At 42.2% G+C, this 26,134-nt stretch overlaps 1 protein-coding gene across 2 annotated transcripts in view; it reads left to right on the plus strand.

Moving 5' to 3' along the window:
• Positions 1 to 26,134, plus strand: part of PTPRB (protein tyrosine phosphatase receptor type B) — a 106,907-nt gene that overhangs the window by 4,943 nt on the left and 75,830 nt on the right. The window contains exon 3 of one of the 2 annotated variants that reach the window (XM_006197825.4): positions 8,468 to 8,706. In XM_006197825.4, coding sequence (XP_006197887.1) covers positions 8,468 to 8,706 — 239 coding nt within the window. Of the gene's footprint in view, positions 1 to 8,467; positions 8,707 to 25,611; positions 25,969 to 26,134 lie in introns of those variants that run through there. The other variant, XM_006197826.4, reaches the window with a different exon arrangement.

The following is a 26,134-nucleotide window of genomic DNA, read 5'->3' on the forward strand; positions in this document are numbered from 1 at the left end:
ACGTGCCAGAGTTTGTGCTGTGGTAATGGAAGTAACCCACACTAGTGATTCTCAACCCAAGCTTCACATCAGAATACAAAAGGGACCTTTTTTAACCATTTTTTAAAATTGAAGTATAGTTAATTTATAATGTTGTGTTAGTTTCAGGTGTACAGCAAGGTGATTCATGTATATATATATATGTGTGTGTGTGTGTGTGTGTGTGTGTATATTCTTTTTTAGATTTTTTCCATTATGTTATTACAAGGTGTTCAATATAGTTCCCTGTGCTATACAATACATCCTTGTTGTTTAACTATTTTATATATGGTAATGTATATGTGCTAACCCCAAACTCTTAATTTATTCTTCTCCCCTCCTCCTGCTTTCCCCTTTGGTAACCGTAAGTTTGTTTTCTATGTCTGTGAGTCTGTTTCTATTTTGTAAATAAGTTCATCTGTATTTTTTTTTAATTTCACATATAAGTGATATCATATGGTATTTGTCTTTCTCTGACTTACTTCACTTAATATGATAATCTCTAGGTCCATCCATGTTGCTGCACATGGCATTATTTCATTTGTTTTTATTGCTGAGTAATATTCCATTGTGTATATGTGTGTATAAATATATATATATATACCACATCTTCTTTATCCATTCATCTGTCAATGAACATTTAGGTTGCTTCCATGTCTTGGCTATTGTAAATAGTGCTGTTATGAGCTTTGGGGGCGTGTATCTTGTCAAATTAGAGCTTTCTCTGGATATGTGCCCAGGAGTGGGATTGCAGGATTACATGGTAACTCTATGTTTAGTTTTTTAAGGAACCCCCATACTGTTCTTCATAGAGGCTGCACCAATTTACATTCCTACCAACCATGTAGGAGGGCTACCTTTTCTCTATACTCTCTTCAGCATCTATTATATGTAGACTTTTTTGATGACAGCCATTCTGACTGGTGTGAGGTGATACCTCATTGTAGTTTTGATTTGCATTTCTCTAGTAATTAGCCATATTGAGCATCTTTTCACGTGCCTATTGGCCATCTGAAAGTCTTCTTCGGAGAAATGTCTGCTTAGGTCTTCTGCCCAGTTTTTGATTGGGCTTTTTTTTTTATATTAAACTGTATGAGCTGTTTGTATACTTTCGAAATTAATCCCTCATCGGTAGCATCATTTGCAAATATTTTCTCCAAGTCCCTAGGTTGTCTTTTCATTTTGTCCAGTGGGACCTTTGAAATAATATTAATATTCAGGCTTCATCCTCTAGGCCAGCTAGCTCAGGCATCGTATTTTTAAAATGCTTCCAAGGTGATTCTAATGTGCAGCCAAAGTTGAGAATCACTAATTATGTCTTGCTCCTTAGGGTAATAGAGAGGCCAGATAAGTAAATATTTAGTTATAGTAGAGTATAAGCAGAAAAATATACCCCTTTCTCCAATATATATTCTTGCCAATGTGTCACATTAAGCAACAGTTTTTTTTTAATATGAAAGATAATTTTTAAATTGCATATTTTTAAAAGACTACTTTGAGTGCCCACTGGATTTTGTCATAATTTAGCTGTGCTTCACTCTCAGTAAAATACCTTTTTCCTTCTTCTTCCTCGCCTTAACTCAAGAGTCCCTCTTTAACAGGGTGAATTGAATAGACTCCCAAAGTGGGTTAAAATTCAATTCAAAAGTTCATGCAAAGGTTTTTGGGAGACGGACCTGTACTAGAGTCAGATTTCCTCAAATAAACACAGCTACTGCAGTGATTTTTACTAGAAGGATGAAAAATTAACCTGTCTTTTAAAATTTTCATATAGTTTATACTTCTTTAAAATCCCTTCAAACAACCATTTAGTAGGGCAAATAGAATAGAATTTAAAGGGACCTAATTAATGTGAATCTAATTAAATAGAATATTTCGGTTGTGTAGGACCAGGATCCTCAGTACATAGTAGATTACCAAATTAAGGAGAAAATGAATGGAGATTTTTACCATTCCCTCTGAATTTCAAGTTTCCCTTAAAGAGTATTCTACATGACTTCATTTTGGACCCCAAAAAACCAACGTGTAGCTGGTAGCTAGACTCTTTTTTTTTTAATCCACATTTTAAGATAATTTTTTAAAAAATTAGAGTCTTGTAGATATTATTCGCAGTAGTAATGCCAACACATCTGGCTAAAAATTGAAAACCTTCACTCTCTGCATATATCTGTTTGTCACTCAGGTGCCAGATATCCATGTGTCTGGAAACCATCTTACCTCTAGCAATGTGTCCATAAAACAAGTGACTGACAGATTTTCTAAATTTTCCTCCATATATTTTCATGTTACATTGTATAGCTACATCCTTGGAGTCACTGTATTAAGAGCATAATTTTTAGAAATCTCGTCTATAATTTTTCAATCTCATTCTGCAAATTTATACAAGGCAGACGTCAATGATGTAATTAAGAATAAGGAAAAGTCAAAGTTTATTTTATTCAACAGTATTGCAGTTTTATATCATCACATAGTTCACTTTTTTTAAGGCTATCTATTAACTTTAGGAGTAAAAAGGTGTTCTGAAGTCCAAATCTCTAATTTACAAACACTTGGAACATAACACCCCTAAGTAAAGGGCTTCCCTCATAGCAAAAACCTTATAAGCTAAAGGGGAAATTATGTCAGCCTACATTTGGGGGGACACTTGTTCATTTCTAGGAAAGTTCACTTGAAATTCAATTGAAAAAATCATTTCCCCATGATCAAGTCTTTTGTATATATAGGAGATGGCAGAAGAAAAAAAATAATTAGAAAAATAAATTACTATATTATAAGCCTAATAAGAACAGGGATCATAAGTTAGGAATCTTTACCTCCTTTCAAGCTAATCTTGGTCCCAATGGTCAACAATGTATATCTAAGTCAGTAAATGTTTCAACTTCTAGAAGGTGTTGAATATCAGAATTTTGGGGAACAATAAAGGAAAGCTAAGGTCTACTTGATGCCACTATTGAAATCATGACTGTTGCTTTTCTCTTCTTCCCAAATCAAGTATAATTTTTAAACCCACCAAGCCATCAAAAGTGACAGCTGCATCTATTCCAACAGGAAATAGTGTTGGCCCCACAAGCAAACAACAAAGGTGACAGTCAGTGGCCCAGTTATTGAAGTTTTATGGACTTACATGATATGGAAAATAACTCATTCTTTGCCCTCCTCCTTTCTACATGGGAAACAGAGAGATTCACTCAAAGGACACTACCGATGTGCAAGCATATCTAAGCAAATAATCCCTAAGAGAGGGAAATAAAAACATCCTAAACTTGAAAGGGGTTTCCACAACACCAGCACAAATCTGTTGGCAGGTAGACCATGCTCGCATAATTCTAGGACTTCCAGATGAAGAGTGCAAAATTCCATCTATGGTTTGGATACCTTTTCCAAGGAATGCGAACTCTCCCTATGAATACAAACAGCTGCATGATTGTCTAAAACTGTTCCTTTCACTAGGATGTTTCATACTGAATGAAGAGTAACGTTGCGTACGTCAGCCAACCACTTGACTGCAGCATCTACTGCAGATTCATTCATTCATTTAGATCTCATATTTATCTGAGGACAGGCACGTTTTTGCAGACATATTTTCAAGTGTCCCTAGTATGGCGGAGCTAGTGAAATCACGAAAAGAGATTTTGCTGCTGAAGCCAATCATACCACTGGCTGGCTTGACAGACCTGCTGGTCAAAGTAATTGTTTAATTGTAGTCATGTGGGTGAGGGACTAAAATGAATAAGCACTGGGATACGGTAAACATATATACTCTTGGGAGAAAGGGTTTTAATAGAAGCTATTTCCTTTAGTGATTGGTAGGGATGCTTGTAAATACAGAGAGCTTGATCGCGAGTAAACAAAGCAAAACAGAAAGTTTCTTTTGTGTCTACAGACCCTACTTTGACCAAATTGGCTGTCATAGCCATTTTAGAATTTTTTTCCTTGTATCGTTATAACTACATGGGACTTGGAATGAACCATTTATTTATATGTTCATTGAAAAGTATATGACCATTGATTATTGATCTATACTTCATATGATCATTGAAAAGTATCTGGCAGAGCAGCCAGGGCCCCCCAACCATTTTCAGCCTGTGACACGTAGTGAACTTGACCTGGCACACCCAGGGCCACATACGACTTTCGTGGGTCCTGGGCTCTTAGGTCTTTGTGTGTTCCTTTCTCCACCGGGGGAAAAAAGAGTATAATAATTTTATAGATTTTCACGAGTCCTAACATTCTCATTTTTTCATAATGTGTGAAAAAAAAAAGTTTAAACATTTTCTTTCACCCTGAAAGTTCTTTTGTTAAAAATTATTTTCAAAGAAATTCAACCATTTTCTGGGTCTTAAAATACCTAATGGGCCAGCCAGCCCTGGGCACACCAAGCTGTCCACCCGCTTCCCACCTCCCCTTGCCCTGAGCCTGTTTAAGCAGCTCTGGCTCAGCATGTCTCTCCCACAGCCTGGTAGCCATGAACTTATAAGCCATTCTTCTTCCTCCATCCTTCCACCCAGCCATGTCATCCTTCTCCCAGTGTGTGTGTGTGCGCGCATGTGTGTGTATCTTCCCAAAAGAAATCATGGGGCATTAGGATAAGCTAGGCACATCTTCATAATGCAACCCATATTACCATCATTGAGTAGTACTTGGTTACTAAAAAGTGTTTTCTTTGATTGGCCAGGCTTTCATTTTATTTTGATCTAATTTTTTTTTTACTGTGCTATACTTTGATGCTTTACTATGCTATGTCTTGGTATGAATTTCCATTTATTAATTTTACTTGATTTCTAATCTTGCACCTTTTTTAAGTTCTGTAAAAAAAAATGTAGCCTCTGTTTATGACTTCTGATTTGTTATGTCTCCCATCGCAAATTCTCCTTCTTTGGTGCTCTTTCATATATTACACACACACACACACACACATATACATACACATAAGTCGTTATTTTTCTAAGGTATCTTCTATTTTACTTATTATCTCTTTTCCAGATTTTATTTCCACTTTTAAAGGGCACATTACGTTGGGCATCTTCCTATAGAATAGAAAGTATCAGCAGAGTCAGATTTTTCTATCTCCAAAAGGAATTCTAGTCAAGTAATTGCTTTCAATGTGCTTGAAAGTTATTTGTGTCATTCAAAAGAGGGAAACTAACAATTTACGTATTCTCTTTATTATAATTATACAAAAATTCCATTTCTATGATTGACTATTTCTGAGGCAATCATAGATGAATTGATAAACTTAGATACATAATTGCTTTCTTCAATGTATTTGAAATATGGCCTTGATATGATGCAGTCATTGCAAATCGTCTTATAGCTGCGCTGTCAGTGCTAGGCTTTATTTTTTATAAACAAGTGCTAAAACTTTTTAGATTGGACCCAGGATGGTGCATCTTATTTTGAATTGTGTTCTAAGAGGAATTGTGTGTAGCATGGAAACAATGTAGTAGCAATGGTACAATAAAGCTTTTTAAAAATAGCTTCAATATATTGTTCCATTGTGTAAGAACCTTTCCTCGCATTTGTCAAAACATGCCTTGCTCTTTCATGAACTGTAAAATGTATGGACCTTTTTTAAAGAACATCAAAAGAATTTATAGAACCCAAAACATCCAAAGATCAACTATTTTTAGTGTAGTTTCATGGCACATTTCAACAAAGAGTTCAAGCAATGGAAAGATGACCTTATTTTGATCGCCTTATATATTTCTTTAATGGATTTTCTTTCAACCTGTCTACTTTAAAAGCCTTCAATACCCACATAAAAAATTATTAGAATTCAGCTCTGGCTCAGTTTGGATAAAAGTATATACCTAGACATGTATCAGAGTCACCGGAGAAGCTTAGTAGAAATGCAGATGCTGGATTCCATGCCAGATCTACTAAAACACAATTTCTAGGAAGAGAGCTATTTCAACAAGCTCCAAATGTGACTGTGATGCCTACCAAAAGGTGCAAGCCACTGCTTTCAAATTCACAACATGTGGAAATTGAGTGTTAAGACTAAAGTTTCCTTCCTGTTTCTTAAATAGAGCAAGTTAGACGCACAGACATCAAATGAAGGGGTAGCAGACTTGGATATTCTGTAGGTTCTTTCTTTGGAAAAAAGGTGGTGGCCTAAAATGGAAAGGGGACTTGTTTGGTTTGGAATGTTTTAAAAATACGTTAGAACGTTAATTAAAGACAATTACAGAAGACTAAAATTGTTTCCATAAGATATTCCAAATGTATATGTAATGATGATAAGCCATGTTATTCACAGAAGAAATTTCAAGAGTGTTTTGATCATTTGTCTAATTTGGGGAGAGTCCTGTTTTGTCCATTGACTTAATTTTGTAAGATGACTAATAAAAAATAATTCTCAGGATGAGAACTTACCAACTGCTCCTTAGTGGAGAAGAGTAAGCACAGGTTGGCATGCTAAGACACATAATTACACAGTATGTATTTGGAAGCTTGTCTCTGTCCTCACCCCATCATTACATCTTTTTTTTTGAGGGTCTGCGAGCTAAAATTGTCATAGTCGGTGATCAACTCAGGGAGGTGGCACTGACCAAACCTCAAAATGACCAAAATGCTATACCATATACAGAATTTTTTACATCCTGAAAATAGACAAATATCTACTTAAAGGGACATCCTAGAACCTAATTCAGGACTGCTCCTTGGAATTCGTTGAAAGGCATATTACCAATGGTACAGTTGTGTTGGTCATGTAGAAAATACGCCAGGGATAAATAAATCTCCTGGTCTATGTTCACAGTGCCCAGGCACAATGACAGAGATAATAATTCAGGATTCAGAAAGGTAAAAACAATCAGAAACTAGGGAGAATGTCCCAAAATTGATCAAAGCCTAGATCTATTGGCTGTACCAGGTGAAGTTGCCAGATAAAATATACAACACCCAGTTATATTTGAATTTCAGATAAGTGACAATTTTTTGTACAAAAATATTCCTAACATACAATATGACATATAATGTAATCTTTGGGATGTTGTATATTGGAGATATATTAAATATACTGAATTATTGGTTGTTTATCTGAAATTCTAGTTCAACTGAGCATACTGTATTTTTATTTACTAAATCTGGCAGCCCTATAGAAGAGGTATTCTGCATAACCCTCCACAGCTTAAGGAAAATATGCTTATAATCGCGATTATTTTATTAGCATTGAAGAGAACTGCTGATATTTACACCTTGCTAAATTTTAAAAATACATTTTCCATCTTAATCCTCTTTTTTGTGCTTCTCCCCAGCTTCTTCATATACATTACCATATGAAATATGTCAGTTGAAATTAAGAGTGGAAGTAAGTGAGATTCAAAAAATGGATTAGTAAGGTAAATCAGAAAAGAGAAAATGGGATGATTAATAGCCTTTTTAGAGGACCACCAGTCAGGATACAGTAGTTGCTTAGTAAATAGTTATTTGAATGAATCAGTAAAAGAATAGTGAAAAATAAAATCTTTCTTCTGCCAGTCTTTAAACCGAAAACTCTTCGAAGTTATGGTTATCTAATTGGGCAAGATTTTATATCCCCGAGAAGGCTGATGCACGATGGAGTTGGTGGAAGCGTGTAACACACCACCTTGGCGCATCATGTACAGATTTTCCCAGTGCCTCACATGGTACAATCATCCTGTAGGTCTTGTTACACAAAGTGTGGTCCAAACACCATCAGCATATTAACAAGATCCCCAAGAGATGGAGAGCACATTTTAATATGGTGGCTAGGTGAACCTAACTCACAAGCCAATTTTATTTTTTGAAGTATGGACAATTCAGCCTTGCAAACCAAGCTACACATTCATCCCATCAGCTCATAAATTAGTCAATTCAGGATTCTTCCAGAAGATAAGTATCTTAGAATATACAACAGTCCCATGATTTGGTACTCACACCATTAGGACTAGTAACTGTTGAAGACATGTTATTACTTCCCAAGGAATTGTCAATCTCCATGACAAAGGCAAGTCATCAGTGGTAATCCTCAACCTGATATTCTATTTAACGACCCCTTTGAGAAGCTGATGAAAGCTATGAAATTCCCCTAGAGAGAAAAAGGATATATGCGCATATATTCAAAATTTTGCGTGGAGTTTTTAGAGATTCATGGAACCCCCGACACCAATTCAGAGACCCCCAAAAATGTTCATAGAGTAAATTTAATTCTTTCTTGTACACAGAGCTTGGGTTCTTTCTAATTGCACAGTTTCTGCAACTCTCCCTCCATCCTATGAAATTGATGTATGGATAAAAGATGGGTGAAATGGACAAGGCAAATGAGCATGATCACACTTAAAGTATCGTCTGTTTTTTCCTATAACTGAAGCTTGTCTACTGCTTGTTATTAAAGAGGTATTCTTCCTCTAAGTAAAAGTGCTTTTATGTGATGAATTCATCACACATGAGGGTAATTTTAGCAATTGTCCTTTCTTTACTTCAGCTGGCCTGGGAGCGGAAGTTTCAGTAAGGACCACTAGAAACACGGCTCCTCCTCAAATCTCCACCACTTTTAATGCACTTCCATATAGCCCAGGACACCTAATTAGAAACACCACAGAGGCCTTCACCAGAAGTACTACAGGAAACAGCAGCCAGATGCAGGATCCCAGTCTGCGGATGGCTGGAATTACATCTTGGGACCCTTGGACTACTCAGCCCTTCTCCAGCACCACTGAAGAGGTAAGGGTTTGTGGAGGTCTCAGAAAGCCCGTCGCTTGGAAAGACTTGCTTTGCTGGATGTGTTGCTATTCAAGTGGGCGATGGGGCACTCCGTGTCTTGGCTGCTAATTGTACATGAAGCATTTCGTGGAATGAGAAAATCTTTGCAATAGAATTACAATTTCTGCACCCTTGTAAGGTGAAGATCATTAGGCTGCCATGTTATATCTGCACTCCTGTAGGTTGGCCCCATTTCTGAACCAAAGTCAAGGTTCACAGTCTTACAGTAACCTAGAACCAGGAAAGAAACATTGAAATCAGTCCCTTGCAGGTCTCTCTGCATATATGTCACAATCGTTTACACTTATAAGGGAGGGGAAAGAGTCACAAAGCAGTGGAAGATTTAGGAATCACTATAACTGATTTGTGCACGTCGACAAAGATAAGCTGAGTCACGTAGCAATCCCGCATCAGCGTCTACCTGAGGACAGATAAATAGCTGAGAAGCAGCAATGACAGGACTACAGAGTCTGTCCCCATAGTGTTTCCATTTCTGGGGTTCATCTCTTGGATTTTGCTTTCCACTCAGGGTTTTACGCCATCATTTTAGGCAGTAACAGTGTAATTAAAGCAAAATTTAAAAGCTAAGATTCCATTTGGCAGTGTTTAGCTGTTTTCTAATAAGCAACCCAAATAATTCAAAGCAAGTAAAAGCCAACACCAGGCATGTGACTTAACAGCCACTTTAGTGCTCTGGTTTCTTTCGTGTTGTGCAGAAACCAATATTGCATATGGCGCCCGGCTGGTGTACACATAATTCATGATTGGTGACAAAACACATAGAGCCAGTACTGTAAATCTTCCCTGCAACCTAGTTCTCCCCATGCCTCTGAATAGACTTTTGGAAGGCCTCCTGACTTTTCTTGACACTCTTTATGTCACTTTAAAACTCAACACTCACTCTCAACCCATTAGCAAAAGTAGCCATTTCAGAAAATATCCCAAATTCTAAATTCACTTAATAGCTTCTCCTCTCCCATCACGTCACCCAGTTTGGTCTTGAAATAGAGAAAGGGAGTATGTCCACCTGGCTCTGTACCCCCCTGTCCTGGCTGGGTCATTATGGTTTCAGGTCTGTGGACTTGAAAAGTGGAGAGGGAAGCTAGGAAATGGGACAGGAGAGCTGTTACTCAAGGAGGCCATCTTGCACAGGTTCTCTGCTCTCCTTAAATCTCCACCTCCTGAGCCCTTTCATCCACAGGTCAGTGAGAGGGTCACACTTGCTCTTGCAGCTGAATGCTTCCTGGTGGAGCTGAATGTACCTCAGCTAAAACTCCACTCTAACGTCAGCTCATGAGAATATTCTCACAGCTGAGTTTAAATATATATGCATATGTATTTAGTATATACAAAAAAAATTGTGTCAAGTAAAAAACATGCCGAATAAGTGCTTCAATAAAAACACATCTGCCTGAACCCTAGAAAGTTGTCTTTTAGCAAAAAGAATATTTCCCCAGTTTTGCCCACGTCTGACCATTGTGAAACAGACACACAGAGAACTCCCAGGGGTGGCCGGGCTCTTTGGGGCCGAGTCAGGGACAGACAGCTCCAGCTCTCTGTGGGAGCACGGCAGTCCTTGGGCCAACACAGCGCCGTGTTCCAGAGCTCACGTGACCCCCACTCCAGAGCTGGGTGTGCAGGCTCGGATCACGGCAAACACACTGCAGGGTTTTTGTTTTTTCATTTTTAGTTTGTTTCCAAAGCGAAGTCCCCTCTAAAGTTTATATGAGCTCCCAGGTGGAACACCAGAATGACTAGGCAGCCAACTACCTCGTGTTCCGTTTTTCTCTTGAAGCTCAGGCGAAATCTTTAACTATGTCCTGGGAAGCTGCGTGTATAAAAGCTATGCTCCTTCCAAAGGCAGTTTCTAAAACTGCAGTTCTCCGTGACTTTCCTGCCTTAGGCGAGGCAGCCCTGCCAAGATCGTCAGCTGGTTTTGCAGGAGCAGTTACTTTATGACAATCGGTTATAAACATTTATAGTTAAATACTTTGAAAAATAAAAATGAGTCACTTAGGGGATAAAAAATCCCTCTCCACCAAGTGTAACTTTGAAAGACACTTTACCTCAACACCTAGAAGGGTATGAGAGAGGAAGAAAATTGTTCAGTGTAATCGCTTGGAATTGCGTGAAAAGAAAATCTTTTGTGTGCCAGTTAATTTTATCAGCTAGCACCTGGTTTCTGAGGATTTTGGACTGACTCGGTGTCGATGGGCCATGAGTTGGAGTGGTCTGTTATCCAGTGATAACAGGAGAAATCTGAAAGTGAGCTTTTGGAGGGTAGGGATGTATTTATTCAGTTGTGTTGCTCCAGCACCTGAACGTAACGCTGAATACTTACTGAAGTTGTGTAGAAAGGAAAGGAAAAGAAAGGTGAAGAGTGGAGTGGAGCAAAATGCAGTGGAGGTGGAGAGTGAGAGGCAGCAGAATGGAAAGGAGTGAAATGGAGCAGAGTGAAGCAGAGTGGAGTGGAATGGAATGGGGAGAATGGGATGGAGTGCTGGGGAATTGGGTTAATTTAAGTAGTGTACAAGTGGCTGGAATCGTTAACCGCTTGGGTAGCAAATGACACATCTACTGCCGAGCTGTGACAGTCATGTTGAGTTATCATGCTTTTTATGTTGCCTGAGTGTTCTGAAGTTTGTGTGTATCTAGTGTTCACTATGTTTCTGTTGCCTAATACATATAGTTTTGCTCAGGGGCTAATTATCCAGTGCCTTTTTCTCCTTTCTAATTTCTCCATTTCATTTCTTAATCACCCTTCAACTACCCCACCCCGCCCCAAAAGTCAAAGAAAAAAGGGAAGGAGGCAATGATGACTGTCCAGTGACTTTGGAAAATATTCAGCCACTAGACAGATATTTCTGGATATTTCCTGAGGACCTAACTAGTGTCAGAACAGACTGGTTAAGGACTCAGGCTTTGAGGTCAAAGGCCTGACTCTGCTTCATACTAGCTAATGACCAGGCCTCAGTTTCCTCATCTATAACATGATCCTCCACCTCTTAGGGCTGTTATGAGGACTGGGAGAGACAATGCCTGTAAAATGCTCACCACAGTACTGGCTTCATAGTAAACACCCAAAAAATAATGGCTCTTATTGCTATTATTTTACTGGGACACAAAGGTGAATGACAAACTGTCACCCTGAAGGAGCTCACCATCTGATGAGGGGTTGAGGAAGATGCAGATTACACGGGCTTGGGTGGATTACAAAAGAGAGGTACCTGACTGGCGTGGAGGTTTCAAGGAATGACTTCTGGTGGAAGGAATATCTAAACTGAGCTTCACGGGGTATAGGAGTTAACCTTATAAGAGGTGGGGGGGAGCGGGGGAGTAGGAGGTGAAAGACCTGAGATGGAACAGGATGGAAAGTTAGAAAGTGATGTCAGCTTTCACCTAAAATTAACATTTTAGAGAAACTTGGCAATTTTATCATGTCAATCCAAGCATGCATTCCATGTTCATTTATTGAGCACCTACTATTTGCCAGACATTGTGGGGATGTGAAAATAAAGACTAAAGATGGTGTTACAGAATCACACAGAGAGCACAAGGTCGTCAAAATTATTTAATAAATTAGGATCAGCAGTCTGTTAAGAATGAATAAAAGACTTCGTCTGAGAGCCCTGTGATAATACTCGCACATGCATGAATTGAATGTACGCGGATGATCATCTCAAACACATATTTTCAAATGCAGTCTTCACCCGGAAACGGCCACTAGTTCCTACTTGTTATTTTAATTAGTGACACTATTAAATTATCTGTCATTCCTTTTGTTTCCACACACATGGGGTCACTAGGTAGAACTGAGTACACTTGACCTGAAATTGAAATCTAGAGAAGGAGAAGAACTGAAATACTAAGATTTCATGCTTGGAAATGCAGTGCCATGACTACTAATTCACGTTGATGGAGTGACCGCAGTGTTCTAGATCCACAAACCAGGGATGAGCTGGGACTGGAACATGGGACTGGGAATGGAACGAGAAAGTGGAATGTATTTGTGTCTTCTCTTCCATCAAGAGGCCCTTTGAGTTTTGAGGAAGGGAACATGAAGAGATGCTTTACGCTATCTGCAAAGAAGAGAATCTAGGGGACAAAAATAGTAGCTAAGATCTGTGTGTCAGCACCTATGCTAAGCACTTACATACACCCTGGGAGGTGGGTACTTGTATCTGTTTTCCATCACCACGTAACAAAACTTAGTAGTCTTGAACAATGACAGCTTACTATTTCTCGTGATTCTGTTGGCCGCGTTGGTCGTTCCTCTGCTGGTTTCCCCTGGGCTCACTCTTGCTCTCGCACTCAGCATGGAGGGTCAGCTGAGCTAGGAAATTCACACTAGCCTCTCGCAGGGCTGGCAGTCGATGCCGGCTGCAGGTTTGGTTCCTCTCTACACAGCCTCTCATCCTCCAGCAGACTACACCGGCTTCTTTATGTGATGGTTTGGGGAAGCTTTGCAAGACAGGAAAGTTGGAAATGACGAGCCTAGGCTCTGTAGTCACGCATTATTGCTGCCACATCCTTCGGTCAACAGATACACAAGCCAGGCCAGATTCAGGGGGCGGAGACATAGAGCCCTTTTCTTGATGGGAAGAGCCGCAAAGTCACATCACAAAGGGTGGGAGGAATCTGTGGTCACTACACAACCTACCATAGTGTTTGTTAAATGCTGCTGCTGCTGATGGTGCAGATGCCCAGCTTAAACTTCCAGAGGTCAAGGACTTGCTCAAGGTCAAATGACTTAGAGAGCAGCAGAGCAAGGAGGAGAGTACACACTCACACATGGACACACGGACACACGCACACATCCCCCTGCACATCTAGTCACCTTTATTCTCTTGCACAGAGCTCCTATTAACGAAGGTCAGTGCCAAGAAGGACAAGGTACGGAACTCAGCATCATTCATTAATGCTGCTGCAAAGTTGTCTTGAGCTGGCTCTTTTTGGAGCAATCTTCCCTGCCTTTGCCTTTTCCCTCTCTTTCCTGACATCCTCCTCTGCCAGTTTAGAAGGTTGTAAACCTGGGCCAGCACTTGGCTTCAAAACTTCCTTTCTCTCATCCGGGACATGAGTTCAATGAATTGACATGTACCTATGCCTACAGAAGTGCCTGGAAAATAATGTTTAATTGGTATTAGCTACTGCTGTTCTTACTGTCACCATCGTGGTATGATGTGGCTGTGCGTGTCTGTAAGAGGACAAAGCTGGGGGAACAAGAAGCTTGTCTATAGTATGAGTCAGGAAATATCAAGCTCAGTGTTTCTCCAGCTATTTCTCCAGATCCAGAACTTGTTAGACATGCAACCACTTGGGTCCTACTCTAGACCCACTGAATCGCAAACTCCGGGTGTAAAGCTGAGCAGTCTGTGCTTTAACAAGCCATCCAAGTCACACGGATGTACTTCTAAGTTCAAAAACCACTGATCTAGATAAATCTGGTCCCTGACCCACAATCTCTCCCCGATGGACTTCTAAATGCTTTAGTTTCCCACCACCGGTGGTAATTTCATGCATGCGTAATGAGGGGGTGGGAGGAGTGCCGTACAAGCGAAATCATCAAGCAGGAGAAATTAATCTACCTAATTACAGCCTCCTGCTATTACTTGGCAGAGCATACGTTCTTGAAGGAACAGGGCCCAGGGAGGGTGAGTGGAGCCTCGGGAGATATGGAACTTCTATTAGACTCTAGGGTCTTTGTGTGAATTAGAAAAAGGAGTTTCTGGGCACAGAGTTCCACTGTGAATGCCCAAGACTTGGTACTAGAACATTGGCTGGGTTTCAGCCCCTGTGCACGCCCTCCGCCAGGCATCTCTGTGAGACTGACTGTCCTTGTGCGCAAGCCCAGCTGTAGAGCAGGCCAGAGGCAGGTGTCAGAAGCGGGCCCTGCATATACTAGCCATTCCCTATGGGCAGGGAGAGGCAGGCAGGGCTGGAGGCAGCGGGAAGTCAATCTGTTGGGGAGCTGAGCAGTGAGGGGGCAGGATTAGATGCGGAGACCTGGCCTCCAAAGGGAGGGAAGACCAGCCTTGGACTTGAGTTTAGCTTCATGTGGGTTCGTCACCAGTTGTGGGTTCTGGCCGGCAGAAGTCCCACCGAGACGGAATGAATTACTCAAGACTCTGGGGAAAAGTCAAGAGAGCGAGAGGGAGTCGGGAGCCAACTCCATGAGAGCCTCTCAAATCTCTCATATTTACTGACTACAGTCAAAGCAGGAATTTAGGGAAGGACAGGGTGGGATCACAATGAGTACAAGGCTTTGTTTATTGTTGGTGTTTGGCTCAAGGTCAGAAGACCCTTTTTGGTGAATTATAGTCGTGTTGAGCCTTTCATTTTATCAGGGCGGAATGTATGAGAATCAACTGCTTGACAAGATTTTCCTGGACTCCTGTGGCTGTGCCTGTCTTAGGTGGCCCCCTCAGGGGATCTTACCCGTCCTTGGTTAACCAGCCTTCTTACCTCTGAGCCTGCAGCTTTTTACCATTCCAGCCCAAGGCTGTTTTGGGAATAGAAGACTAACAGCAGGCACACCCAGCGTTTGTAGCCGGGCCCTGGGTCATTGCTAAAACCTCAAGGCAGTTACTAAGCACATCTTCTTTAAGGAGATAAGCGGCTGGGATCTGTTACAATTTGTTAACCCAATCCTGGGCTCCCACAGCTTCAAAATCTGACCAGCCTCCGTTTATTCTTTGAGCTGTAGACTCTCAAGAGAGGTCCAGTCTGGACCGCCTCTCAGCCATGTGACCTTGGGGGAGGTAGTTGGATAAAATGGTAAAATGCTAGGCTCTGCTGTCAGAGAAACCTGGTTTAAACCCGAGTGGTGGAACCTACGAGTTAGTCAGGTCATACTTGCCTTCTCTCTAAAATAAGGGGAATGAGGGGACTCTAGCTGCCTCATAAAACAGTTGCGAGGATTCAAATCTGATTAAGCAAAGAAAGCGCTGAGTACATTGGCCACACAGGATGCAGGATGCGCATTCAATACTGTCAGCAGTTAACACTGAAGTCTTGTTTTCACTTCGTCATCCACCCTGCCTAAGGCACAGGGCTGTTGGAAGAGCCAGATGAGCTAACATTATCATGGGAGAATGCTCTGGAAGGAACACGCATTAAAAATGTCACTGGCTGCTTCTGATTCTACTAAATATCCATAAATCTTTTCTGGAGGCACAGCCCCATCTCCCCTTCCCCGCCCCGCCCTGGCCCTGGCCTGGGAGAAAGATCACATTTCCTCAGCTCATGAATAGCCATTGTGGTGCTGGCCTGGGCTTAACGGCTCTGTGCTTCCTTCCATGTGGCCCTGGAAGAGCTCACTGCCCAACAGGAGTCTCCAAATAAGTGAGGAGGCAAGTGCAGGACCCCTCCCCCCCGCCTCCTTCTACCCCCCTTAAGTCTGGGGTCAACTCCATTATCGTGCTACTTAAACACAGGGGGGTCCCTCACTGCCACCACTACTCTGTGGCCAGAAGTAAAGATGGAACAATATTCCCCTTTACTGAGACAGACACCTAGAGGGAGAAGTGCAAAGAGGTAGCAAAGCTAAACACCCCAGACCATCCCGGAGTCACTCCTCATGACCAGTGGAAGCGTCTTAGATTGTCTGGTGTGAAGGGGATAAAAGACAAACATTCTGAAACTGCTGATGGTGCAGGAAGCCCATGCTAGGGGGGGTCCCCTACCGTGAGAGGGATGTGGTCCTGCAGACTCCAGTTTATGATTAGCATCACTCAGGTCCAATTCTGACCAAGGGACGCGTTCTCTCATTTCGCCCGCTAACGTGGATGACCGCGTGGCAGAGGCATAATATGGTTGACCATTCACTCGACTCCCCCACCAGCTTTAAAATCTCAAGGATTTTTCTTCTCTTTCATTTTCTCTTAGTGATAGGGGATTTGCCTGACTCTCCATTTTGTGCACAAAAAGGCCGTGTTCATATTTTGTCAAAATATAAATCATAGGCACATAAAATGCAACATAATATAACAGAATGTGTGCATTGAAACAGGCTCTTGAACATGCCGGTATTTCTCTGGCACATCGGTGCCGCTGGGCAGATGAGGTCAGACCCACGTGAGGGTTGAAGCAGAGGGGAAAGAGCACAGAAAAGGAGGGAAATGAGATCAAAGGAGAAGCCAGGATGTGGTAATTAAGATAGGAAGTCTGTGGATCTCAGCTTTGGTCTTAACAGACATCAGAATCACCTGGGAAGCTTTTTTTAATTTAAAAAAATTTTTTTTTGCTTTTTGGGGGGCTTTTGTTTTTTTGGTTTATGATGTTGTATTATTCACTGGTGTATAGCATAGTGATTCAGTTATACACATATATACATATGCTTTTGCATTACAGGTTACTACCAGCCATTGAATATAGTTCTCTGGGCTGTACAAAAGAATCTTGTTGTTTATCCACTCTGTACATAGCGGTTTGTACAAGCCAGTCCCAAACTCCCAATTTATTCCTCCCTTTCACCCCTTGCCTCCCTGGTAACCATAAGTTTCAGGGAAGGTTTTTAAAGATACAGATTCTAAAATTCTCCCTCAGACCTACTGAATCAGAATTTACTGAGGTCACAACACAGCACCGAAGTGTAAAAATCTCCCCCTTGATTCTAATGTGCAATTAGATTCACGATTCCTTTTGAGAATAATTGAATAATCAGCCTATTAGGGAAAAAAAAAAACACTGAACGTGAGAGAAGCAGGAAAGTTCTGCTGGAGATATACCTATAGCCTGAATCTAACCATCAGGAGACACTACACAAGTGCAAATGGAGGAAAGTGTGTACCAGAGAAATACTTGACCTGTATCATTTAAAAAGGTCAGTGTTATAAAGATCATGTTTAAAGGCTGAAGCATTGTTTCCGATTAAGGAAGATTAAGAGACTTGACAACTAAATACAATACAGGATCCTGGGTGGGATCCTTAACAGAGAAACAACAACAAAAAATGCTAAAAGGTCATTCTTGAGACAACTGACAAAATTGCAATACGGATTGTGGACCCAAGCATTGTATCAATTTTGCATTTCCTAATTTTGGTAACTTTACTGAGATTACACACTCTATTTGGGAGATATGCAGCCTACTCTGAAACGCTTCAGGTAAAAATTTCATCGATGGAGAGAGAATAATAAGGCAAATGTGGCAGAATGTTAAAAAAAAAAAAGACTAATGGGTCTAGGTTAGGATATGTGGTAGCACTCTCTATAATTCTTGCAACTTATCTGTAAGTTTGAAATTATTTCAAAACAAAAAAGGTTTGAAAAATAAAAGTAGTAGTTTGCTTAAGGGCTTTTAGAGGGTAGAATCCAAGGGATGTGCCTGAGTAAGGGGTAGACCAGAGCTCAGACTTATGAAGACCTGTCTATCTTCGTCAAGGACCAGAGGAGAGACGTGGGGGGCTGGGCGGGGGGAGAGCAAATACCGTGAGAAGTGATGATGAATTTGCAAGAAAGAGCAGTAGAACTGATGGATAAGCCAGCTAAGTAGGAAGATAAGATAAAGAAACCCTGGAAAAGAGTGCTGAGTGCATTCCATCCCTGTAACTGACCGCAGCTCCATGGGGGTTGCTCCACATCTTCCACTCACAGACTAACAACTTGGAAAACCATTATGAAGCATGGCGAAAAGTCACTGAAAGGGGAAATGCTATGAATTCCAGGAGCTGTCTTTGAAGGGAAAATCCTTTTCATTCTTCCCACCCTTTTGGGGGGAGCTGGCACCAGGATACTACTGTTGCTAAATCCAGATGAGATCACCGATGGGGGGCTTTCTGTTTGGGAAGGACACGGAGACACCTGTTTGTTCGTCAGAGCTTTTCTGATCGGGATCTCAGACATATCTGGGCCAGTGCGCACACACCACCTGGGTGGCGTTACCGGGTGCTCGCCCTTCATCTGTGTGTCTGTGAACATTTCCGTTTGTTTCTCTTTCTGCAAGGCTGTACTTCCAACCCAGAGCTGCAGAGCTGTGGAAAGGATACCGAAGTAGATGTCTTAGTAAGATTTTTGGCCTTAATGGCCTGCATCCAGTGACCTCCGGATTATTTGAGAAGGATCAGATCTTCCATAGAGTCAAGCTGCTTGGGTACTTGTCTATCCTAAGGCGTAGGTGATAAGCATTCTTTGATTCTGTGATTCTAAGGATTCCAGGTCTGCACTGGTGCAACTGAAAAATACAGCGAAGTAGAAGATGTACCAGCACTTAGCCGCGCCCTTGTTTAGCGGTGGGGTGAGAACGTTTACTGTGTGGGCATATGAGTAGCCATTGAATCTCCACCTGGGCCTGTCGGGGAGATAATGCAGAGCCAAGACTCCTTCCTGCAAGAGGTTTCTAATCTAGCTGATGGTTTTATCATCGTATTTTTAAAAAACATGATAAGATGCTTTGATCTTCCACTTTGATCACTGTCAGCGTTCAGGAGACTCTGAGATGCCCTGTATCTGCCTCGTCCGGCACAGACGGGTGGGTTTGGGAAGCTGCGTGGAAGACACGGGCAGAATATAGACCCAGCAAGACTCCATCTTTTTTTTTTTTTAATAAAAAGTCAAAATCCAGGGTTTTTTTCCATATAAAATCTCCTATTTTTACCTACTTATTCCATTTTTTAAAACCAATGTTAAGATCACACTATAGAAGCCAGAGAATGCACATGTGCCAGCCAAACAGTGAGCCCTCTATTTGCAACCTTCAGAGAGTTCACGGAAATGATGTTCTAACGACATGACACACAGAAAAAAAGAAAACAGAATCTTTACCTTCCAAGCCTCACTTCCTAAGGGAGATGAGGTGTGTGATCACTTCTTTTCGTTTTTATTCTCTTTTTTCTTAAAGCTAATGTTAGCCATGTTTGGTTACTCTCCTAGGGCTTGGATACTCATGAAAATCAGGACCTCCCTCACCAAAACCAGAATGTATAGCTGTCACGCCCAAACCGGCAGCCCTCCCCCCCCCCGCCCCCACCGGCAGCATGAATGCCTCGATTTGGTTCATCTGTGAGCCGACTCATTTCCGAGGGTGGGGCGGTAGCGCCAGAACGTGGGAAAGAAGATGCAGCCTCGGCGCTTGAGGTTGAAACACTGACTCGTTTACAGTCACATCTGGTTTTAAGTCCTCCGTCTGTGTACGGTTATAAAGCTCTGACAAAAACTATGCAAAGCCCATTTCCTCCAGATTTGAAAAAAAAAAAAGTGGGGGAAGGGAAGAGGGTGAGAAATTGATGTAGAAAAAAAAAAACAAACAAACCAGGAAACCTTAGAGATGTGTCTGAGCGAGATGATGGGGCTGCTGTTCGAGACACATCCGGCACTCCCACCCCTCCCTTCCAGGATTTAAAAAAATCTTGGCACAGCCAACAAGTCAGCCCAGCCAGTAAGTGTCTTTTGTGCTGATCTCCTGAAGAATTTCTCTTGGATATGAGATTGGCAGCAATGGTAATGTATTATCGTTTGGATGTTCTCAGAAAAACATGCTTATCTGTGGACTTGGTCTGTAGCATTACTGGGTGCTCAGCATCCATGATTTATTGCTATTCATGTACCACTGTTACTGCTAATAATCACAGGATCTCACATTTGCCTTTAGCCAGAGACTGACTGAGCTATACATACAACATGCACTTTCTCGTTTAATCTGCCCTCTCATTAAACCACCCCGAAACGTCTGTATTATTTCCATTTTCCTGGAGACCTATGACCTAGGAAGGTTACGACCTAGGAAGTTAGAAAGATGCCTTGAAATTTAAATATCCCAAAATAGCATCTCTAAACACAAAAGAGGGCGGTCATCGCCCCTTTTAAAAAGCTGCTTATCAAAATTATCTTACCTTAAATTTAATGAATCTCTTTTAAATGCATGACATCTGCTGCTGGATAAAATTGTATTCACTTCTGCTGTAATTTACTGTTGAGCCAGTTCCAATTAAAACTTAGAGAAGGATTTGCCACCTTGGAATTGTTTTTAATTGACACATTCCTTAATTGCTAGGCTCTCTTCTTTTTAAAAATATCTGGGGACACACACGAGAGTTGCATAACAAAAGGCATCAGAATTCGCCTGTCATCTTATATTGCTCCTTTTTCCTCTAGCATCTGCATTTATTGAAAAGTTAGATTATCAAAATATGCATTAATGTATTGTAAATATAATATATAAGATAGTATATGTTATACCACCAATTTACCATTACCATCACCATCAGTTGACACATTCTAAAATTATTCATCTTCTAAGTCACCTACGTGGCTTCTTGTAAGCAACGAGCTCAGTGGAATGTAAAAGAAAAAAAAAACTGAGGTATCAGTAACCCTCTTTAATATAAACTGGTATCAGGATTTAAGGGAGGAGGATTGACAATCTAAGGCTTTTGTTTGGAATTTGAATAGTTCTGTCTCACCAACTAGAGCAGGAAGGCTTGTTACACACACACACACACACACACACACACACACACATACACACACACACACACACACACACTATTGGGCTCCACCAAAGCATTTCAAATCCCTTAGGTTGTGGGAGGGTCGTAGAATTTACGTTTCTAGCAAGTCCTCAGATGATGCTAGCCTTTGAGGACCACTGTCCTGAAGAGTACCCCCTTCCTCCCCTTCGTCCTTCTCCCTTCAACTTCCCTCCCACTCCTCTTTGCCCACCTCTTTCTCTTCAAAATCAAGCTTCTCTTCTTCCTCTCTTTTATCTCTTTGCCCTCCCTTCTTTTTCTCTTCTCTATCCTTCCCTCCCTTTCAAGATGACACTTGAGGCATCCACTAGGAACATGTTTAGAAGGACTTGTTGAGAGTATTTATTCACATAACAATATTTACTGAGCAGCTACAAAGGCTCATTCATTCATTCATTCATTCATCTACTCATTCAGCAAATACTTGTTGAAACTCCCCTGTAGGCCAAGCTCTGTGCAAGAAGAACAAGACCAAGACTCTGCCCCAAGGGGATTCTCCATGTGCCCCAGGAAAGCAGGCAGGCAGGCAGTACACAAACTTATAAATAATTAGCTTATTACCAAGTATCACTAATGCTCAGAATTAAATAAATAGATCACTGAGATGAAGACTGCTAACAGTATACTTTCTCTTGTGAGGTCAGAAAAGGCCTGGCCCCAGAGGGGTGTGTTTAAGCTGAGACCTAAACATTGAGAGGAAGATAGCCAAGCAGAGACCCTGCGGAGCAGTGGTCCAAAAGGAGGAGACAGCAGGCACAAAGGCCCTGGGGCAGGACAAAGTCAGCTCCATGGGGGTGTCTTCAAAACCTAAACTAACTGAGGTCTGGCACACCGTAGGTGTTCAGTCGGTATTTGCTGAGTGAATGAGTAAATGAATTATTTGACTCAGGCCACCGGAGCATAGGAGGTAAACAGGAGAGAGGCATGGGGTGAGCAGAGGCCAGATCACGAAAGGCCTCATGTAGGTCATAAATTTGGATTAACCAACCAACTTCACCAATCTGCTCTCTCTTCCTTCCCCCAACGCTCTCTGCAGCCAGATAGGACTGTGATCTCAAGGAGCAGTTCTCAAAGTGTGGCCCCTGGACCCCTGATGACTGGTTGTATCATTCAACATGTTGGTTTCTAATGTGATCAGAGCCATGCTTTCCTCCATGAATTCATAATTAATGACTATGTAAATTATAACAGGGGGGAGGGTATAGCTCAGTGGTAGAGCGCATGCCCAGCGTGCACAAGGTCCTGGGTTCAATCCCCAGTACCTCCCTTAAAATAAACAAACAAACAAACCTAATTACCCACTCCCCAAAAATAAAAATAAATTATAACGATTACTCATTAATTGCTATAACTACCTGTTTAAAAGGCAGCTGTTTAACCAACATTAGACATTAGACTCTCCTGTCTGACCAAAAGCAGCCCCACCCCCACCCCCCACGAAGTCTGGGAAAGGCTTCCTCGTGGCACAGAGAAGAGGATGTCCCCTGAAGTTACAGAGAGGCTGATTCCAAATTCCTGGAATGCAGTAACGTCTAAAGCAAATGCAGTGTCATTACATAGGATAAATAAGTTCAAAGGCAGTTGAGGAATTCCAAACAAAGATGAGAACAAAGGGAAAAATGAATCATTTTATTTATAATTTGTACAGTAGTTTCAAATAAACTCCTCTTGGGAAAGATGGTATCTGGCCACCTTTCCCAGTCCCTTATTGCCTTACATCTACTACACATCACTGTAATTTTTTATATTAATGTAAGTGTTTTTCTAAAAGGTAAATCAGTTTTTAAAAATGGAATCAGTAAAAACCTGAGTTTAAACTTCCCCTCCTTGTTTCATAAAATGCTCATTCTTACAGGTTCCTTAGGACCCACCAATGAATTGGGAGCTTTGCTCTGAGACTTAAGATTCCCCCCCACAAAAAAGCACCCCAGCAGTTATTTACCTTAGGAAAAGAAATATCTATAGCCCCTAGTCCTTTTCTTCATGGACTGCTATGATTCTTTATGTACATTGGTATTAAAATAGATAAAGACACATGATCCTCAATGTAGATGTCTCTCTTTGATCCAAAATAAAATTACTGTGTTTAAAGAAACTCCTTTTCCTAATTCATATTCCCATGGGTGTTATTAGCAGATCACTGTTAATGACATAGAATTTGGAAGCATCTGAACAATGTTCAGATGTTGTTGTGAGACTATTCTGTTATTCCCTTGTTTGATGAGTCCTCTTTGCATTTTGCCTTTTTGGTGTAGTTGCCACTATTATAAAGCAGTGTATTGCACTATAGTTAGTGTGAAGGGTATGAGTTACCATTTTAAAATTAATTGATAGGGTATAGTAGGTTGGTGACGTGATAGTTTTTAAAAAATGTTTGAGAAAGCTTGGCGAGCTTAGAAAAGATCAAATTTACCAAAGATTTCTCCATAGGACAGAGGGAAGTTCATGAATTTGGGTGGAAAGATTTCAAATCTGAGGGCCAACCTATGACAGAAATTTCCACCTCATTGAGAAAGACAAAGAGAAAGATGGGCAGCAGAAGGTAGGTAAGTGGGATCTATGTGATGGATGAGTTTAAAGCAAAACGTGTGATTTGGATGCAATCTATTACGAGGCAAACTGACAGATGGACAGCACACTAAAGTTTGCAAAGGCACTTTAACGTATGTGATCTTACTTCTCATAATAGTCTGGGAAGTACTAGGAGTAGGTATTATTTCAGTTTTACAGACGAGGAAATCACTTTGTTTTCTGAATACAGCAGAAAAAAGAGAAAGGTAATGTTAAAAAGGAATAAAGCTAAAAAAAAAAAAAAAGGAGAGAGAGAGAGAGACCCCTGTAAAGGCTGAAGGCAGCCTGTAGGTTCGCGGTATCTAACGGGGAGAAAAGGGGGGCATCTCTGGTGATGCTGAAAGGCATGCCAGGCTGTGAAAAGCCATTGAACTTGGGGGCAAAATACAGAAGGCAATGGTTCTTCAGTGACACAAGTGACCCGGGCAGAGAAATAGGAAAGATTCCGTTTTCCCAGAAATACACACGTTTTAGGTTTGACTTTCTTTGAATGTTTGCTAACTTGAAAAAGAGATTTGAGATCTCCGGTCTGGCTGCAGATTAAAGGCCTACAGAATCTTTGAAAGGGTAAAATTTTCATTTTTTTCATTAAAAGATTTTTTTAAAGGTTTTCTAAAAAATTGAAATAATTTTCATTTTTTTGCTTTTCCCCAAAGTAGACACCTTTGATATAGTAGTCCATAATACAGCTTTATGTATAACCTATTTGAAAAGGAAAGAATATGTCACCCTTCCCATTGATTTAGCTCCAGAATATTCCATTTTGAAAAATCTCATCTCTTTTGGCATTTGTCAGGGATGGCACCCAAGAGAAGCAATCAAACGTTATTCAGGTTGTTGCAATATTTTGCTACCGTCACCTGTGTGCAATTAAACATTTTTGCTCTTTGGTTATTGGAAACTCTTTTAAAATCCATTTTCAGATACATGATCATTCAGGTACTGAGGCAATTGCTAAAAGTTAGCATAAAGTTAGTGCCAAAAACTAAGTGAATTTCATTTTTTTTGGTAACATGTGGGGGAGCTGAGCCATCAAGAGTGTTTGCTCCGAACGAGAGTTCATATTGCTTGCTTTCTTCTATTGCTAGGACAATTATGGATGAAATGGCTTCAAACTTCTGGATGGTCAGTGATGAGGCTGTTTTGCATGTGGGCTGCACAATTGGTGGTGATTACATTTGTTCTTGGTTAGCATCATTTGCATAAGATTTAGGGAGGGCGCAGAACCTGCACGCAAGAGAAAGGGGAAAGTGAATGGCAGGAAAAAATGAAGGTCAAGTTGACAATGGACACCATCCTTTCGGGGTCTTTTTCTCTTGGTGGTGTCAGGGGGATGCGCGTTGGGACTAATGAGTGCTCCGAGGTGAGAAGGGCAAAGGCACTCTAATAAAAGGCTTCAGGAAAGAGCGAAGCGACCCAGGGAAATCTGCTGTGGTCAAGTTTAATCCTGGGAAAAGAGGCCCCGGAGAAAGCAGATGAGGAAGATAGGAAGGAAGGCAGGGAGGGGGAGGCGCGGGGTGTGGAGGGAGGAAGGGGCGGGGGTGGGGGGCTGGAAAGTGAGAGGGAGCAGGTCCTGATGCGGCTGGGACGGCGGGGTGGAGGACCACAGAGTGGGAAAAAGTGAAAGTCGGGCGAGGAGGAGGAGGAGGAGGAGAAGGAGGCAGAGACGCGACCCCCGGCGGGGGAGAGGCGGCGGCGGCGGCTTGGCCCGGCCTCGGGCCCCCTTGGCAGCCTCCGGCGTTGGCTCCTCGGGGCTCCCTCCCTCGCCGGCGCATTGTTCCTTTGCCGGGAGACGAGGAAATTGCCTTTTGATTGCGGAAGTCCGCGGCCGGGGCTCGGGGCGAGGCAGCGCGGGTCAGAATGGCAGCGTGGGAAGGGCGGCGCGCTGCCGGCCCCCGCCGCCTCTCGCGTCCGCAGCCCGCCCGGGGCGGCAGCAGCGGCAGCGGCGGCGGCGGCGGCGGCGGCAGCAGCGGCGGCGGCGGCCCCCGCGCGTCGCCAGCCCGGAGGCCCGCGCTCTGCGCCCGCGGGGCGCGCTGAGCGCGCGCGCGCAACAAGTGGTCCCCGCGCCGCCGGCCGTCGGGGCCGCCCCGCGGCCCGGCCCCGCCGTCGAGCCTGGGGAGCCGCCGGGCGCCATGCGGAGCCATGCGGCCGGGCTGGCCTTGTGGACGGCGCTGAGCCTGCTGCAGGTGAGGGCCGCAGAGCAGGTCCCCGCGGGCGGACGCGCCCCGCCCCGCCCCGCCGAGGACCCGATCCCCGCTCCGCTCTCTGGCCTCCTGGGGTGTGTTTTGCAGGGGGAGGCGGCGGAATTTCTTCCTCTTTTCAGGCCCCAGCCAGACTGACAGCTCATGCTAC

Source organism: Vicugna pacos, chromosome 12 (genome assembly GCF_048564905.1).
Source record: "Vicugna pacos chromosome 12, VicPac4, whole genome shotgun sequence".
NCBI classification, from domain to species: domain Eukaryota; kingdom Metazoa; phylum Chordata; class Mammalia; order Artiodactyla; family Camelidae; genus Vicugna; species Vicugna pacos.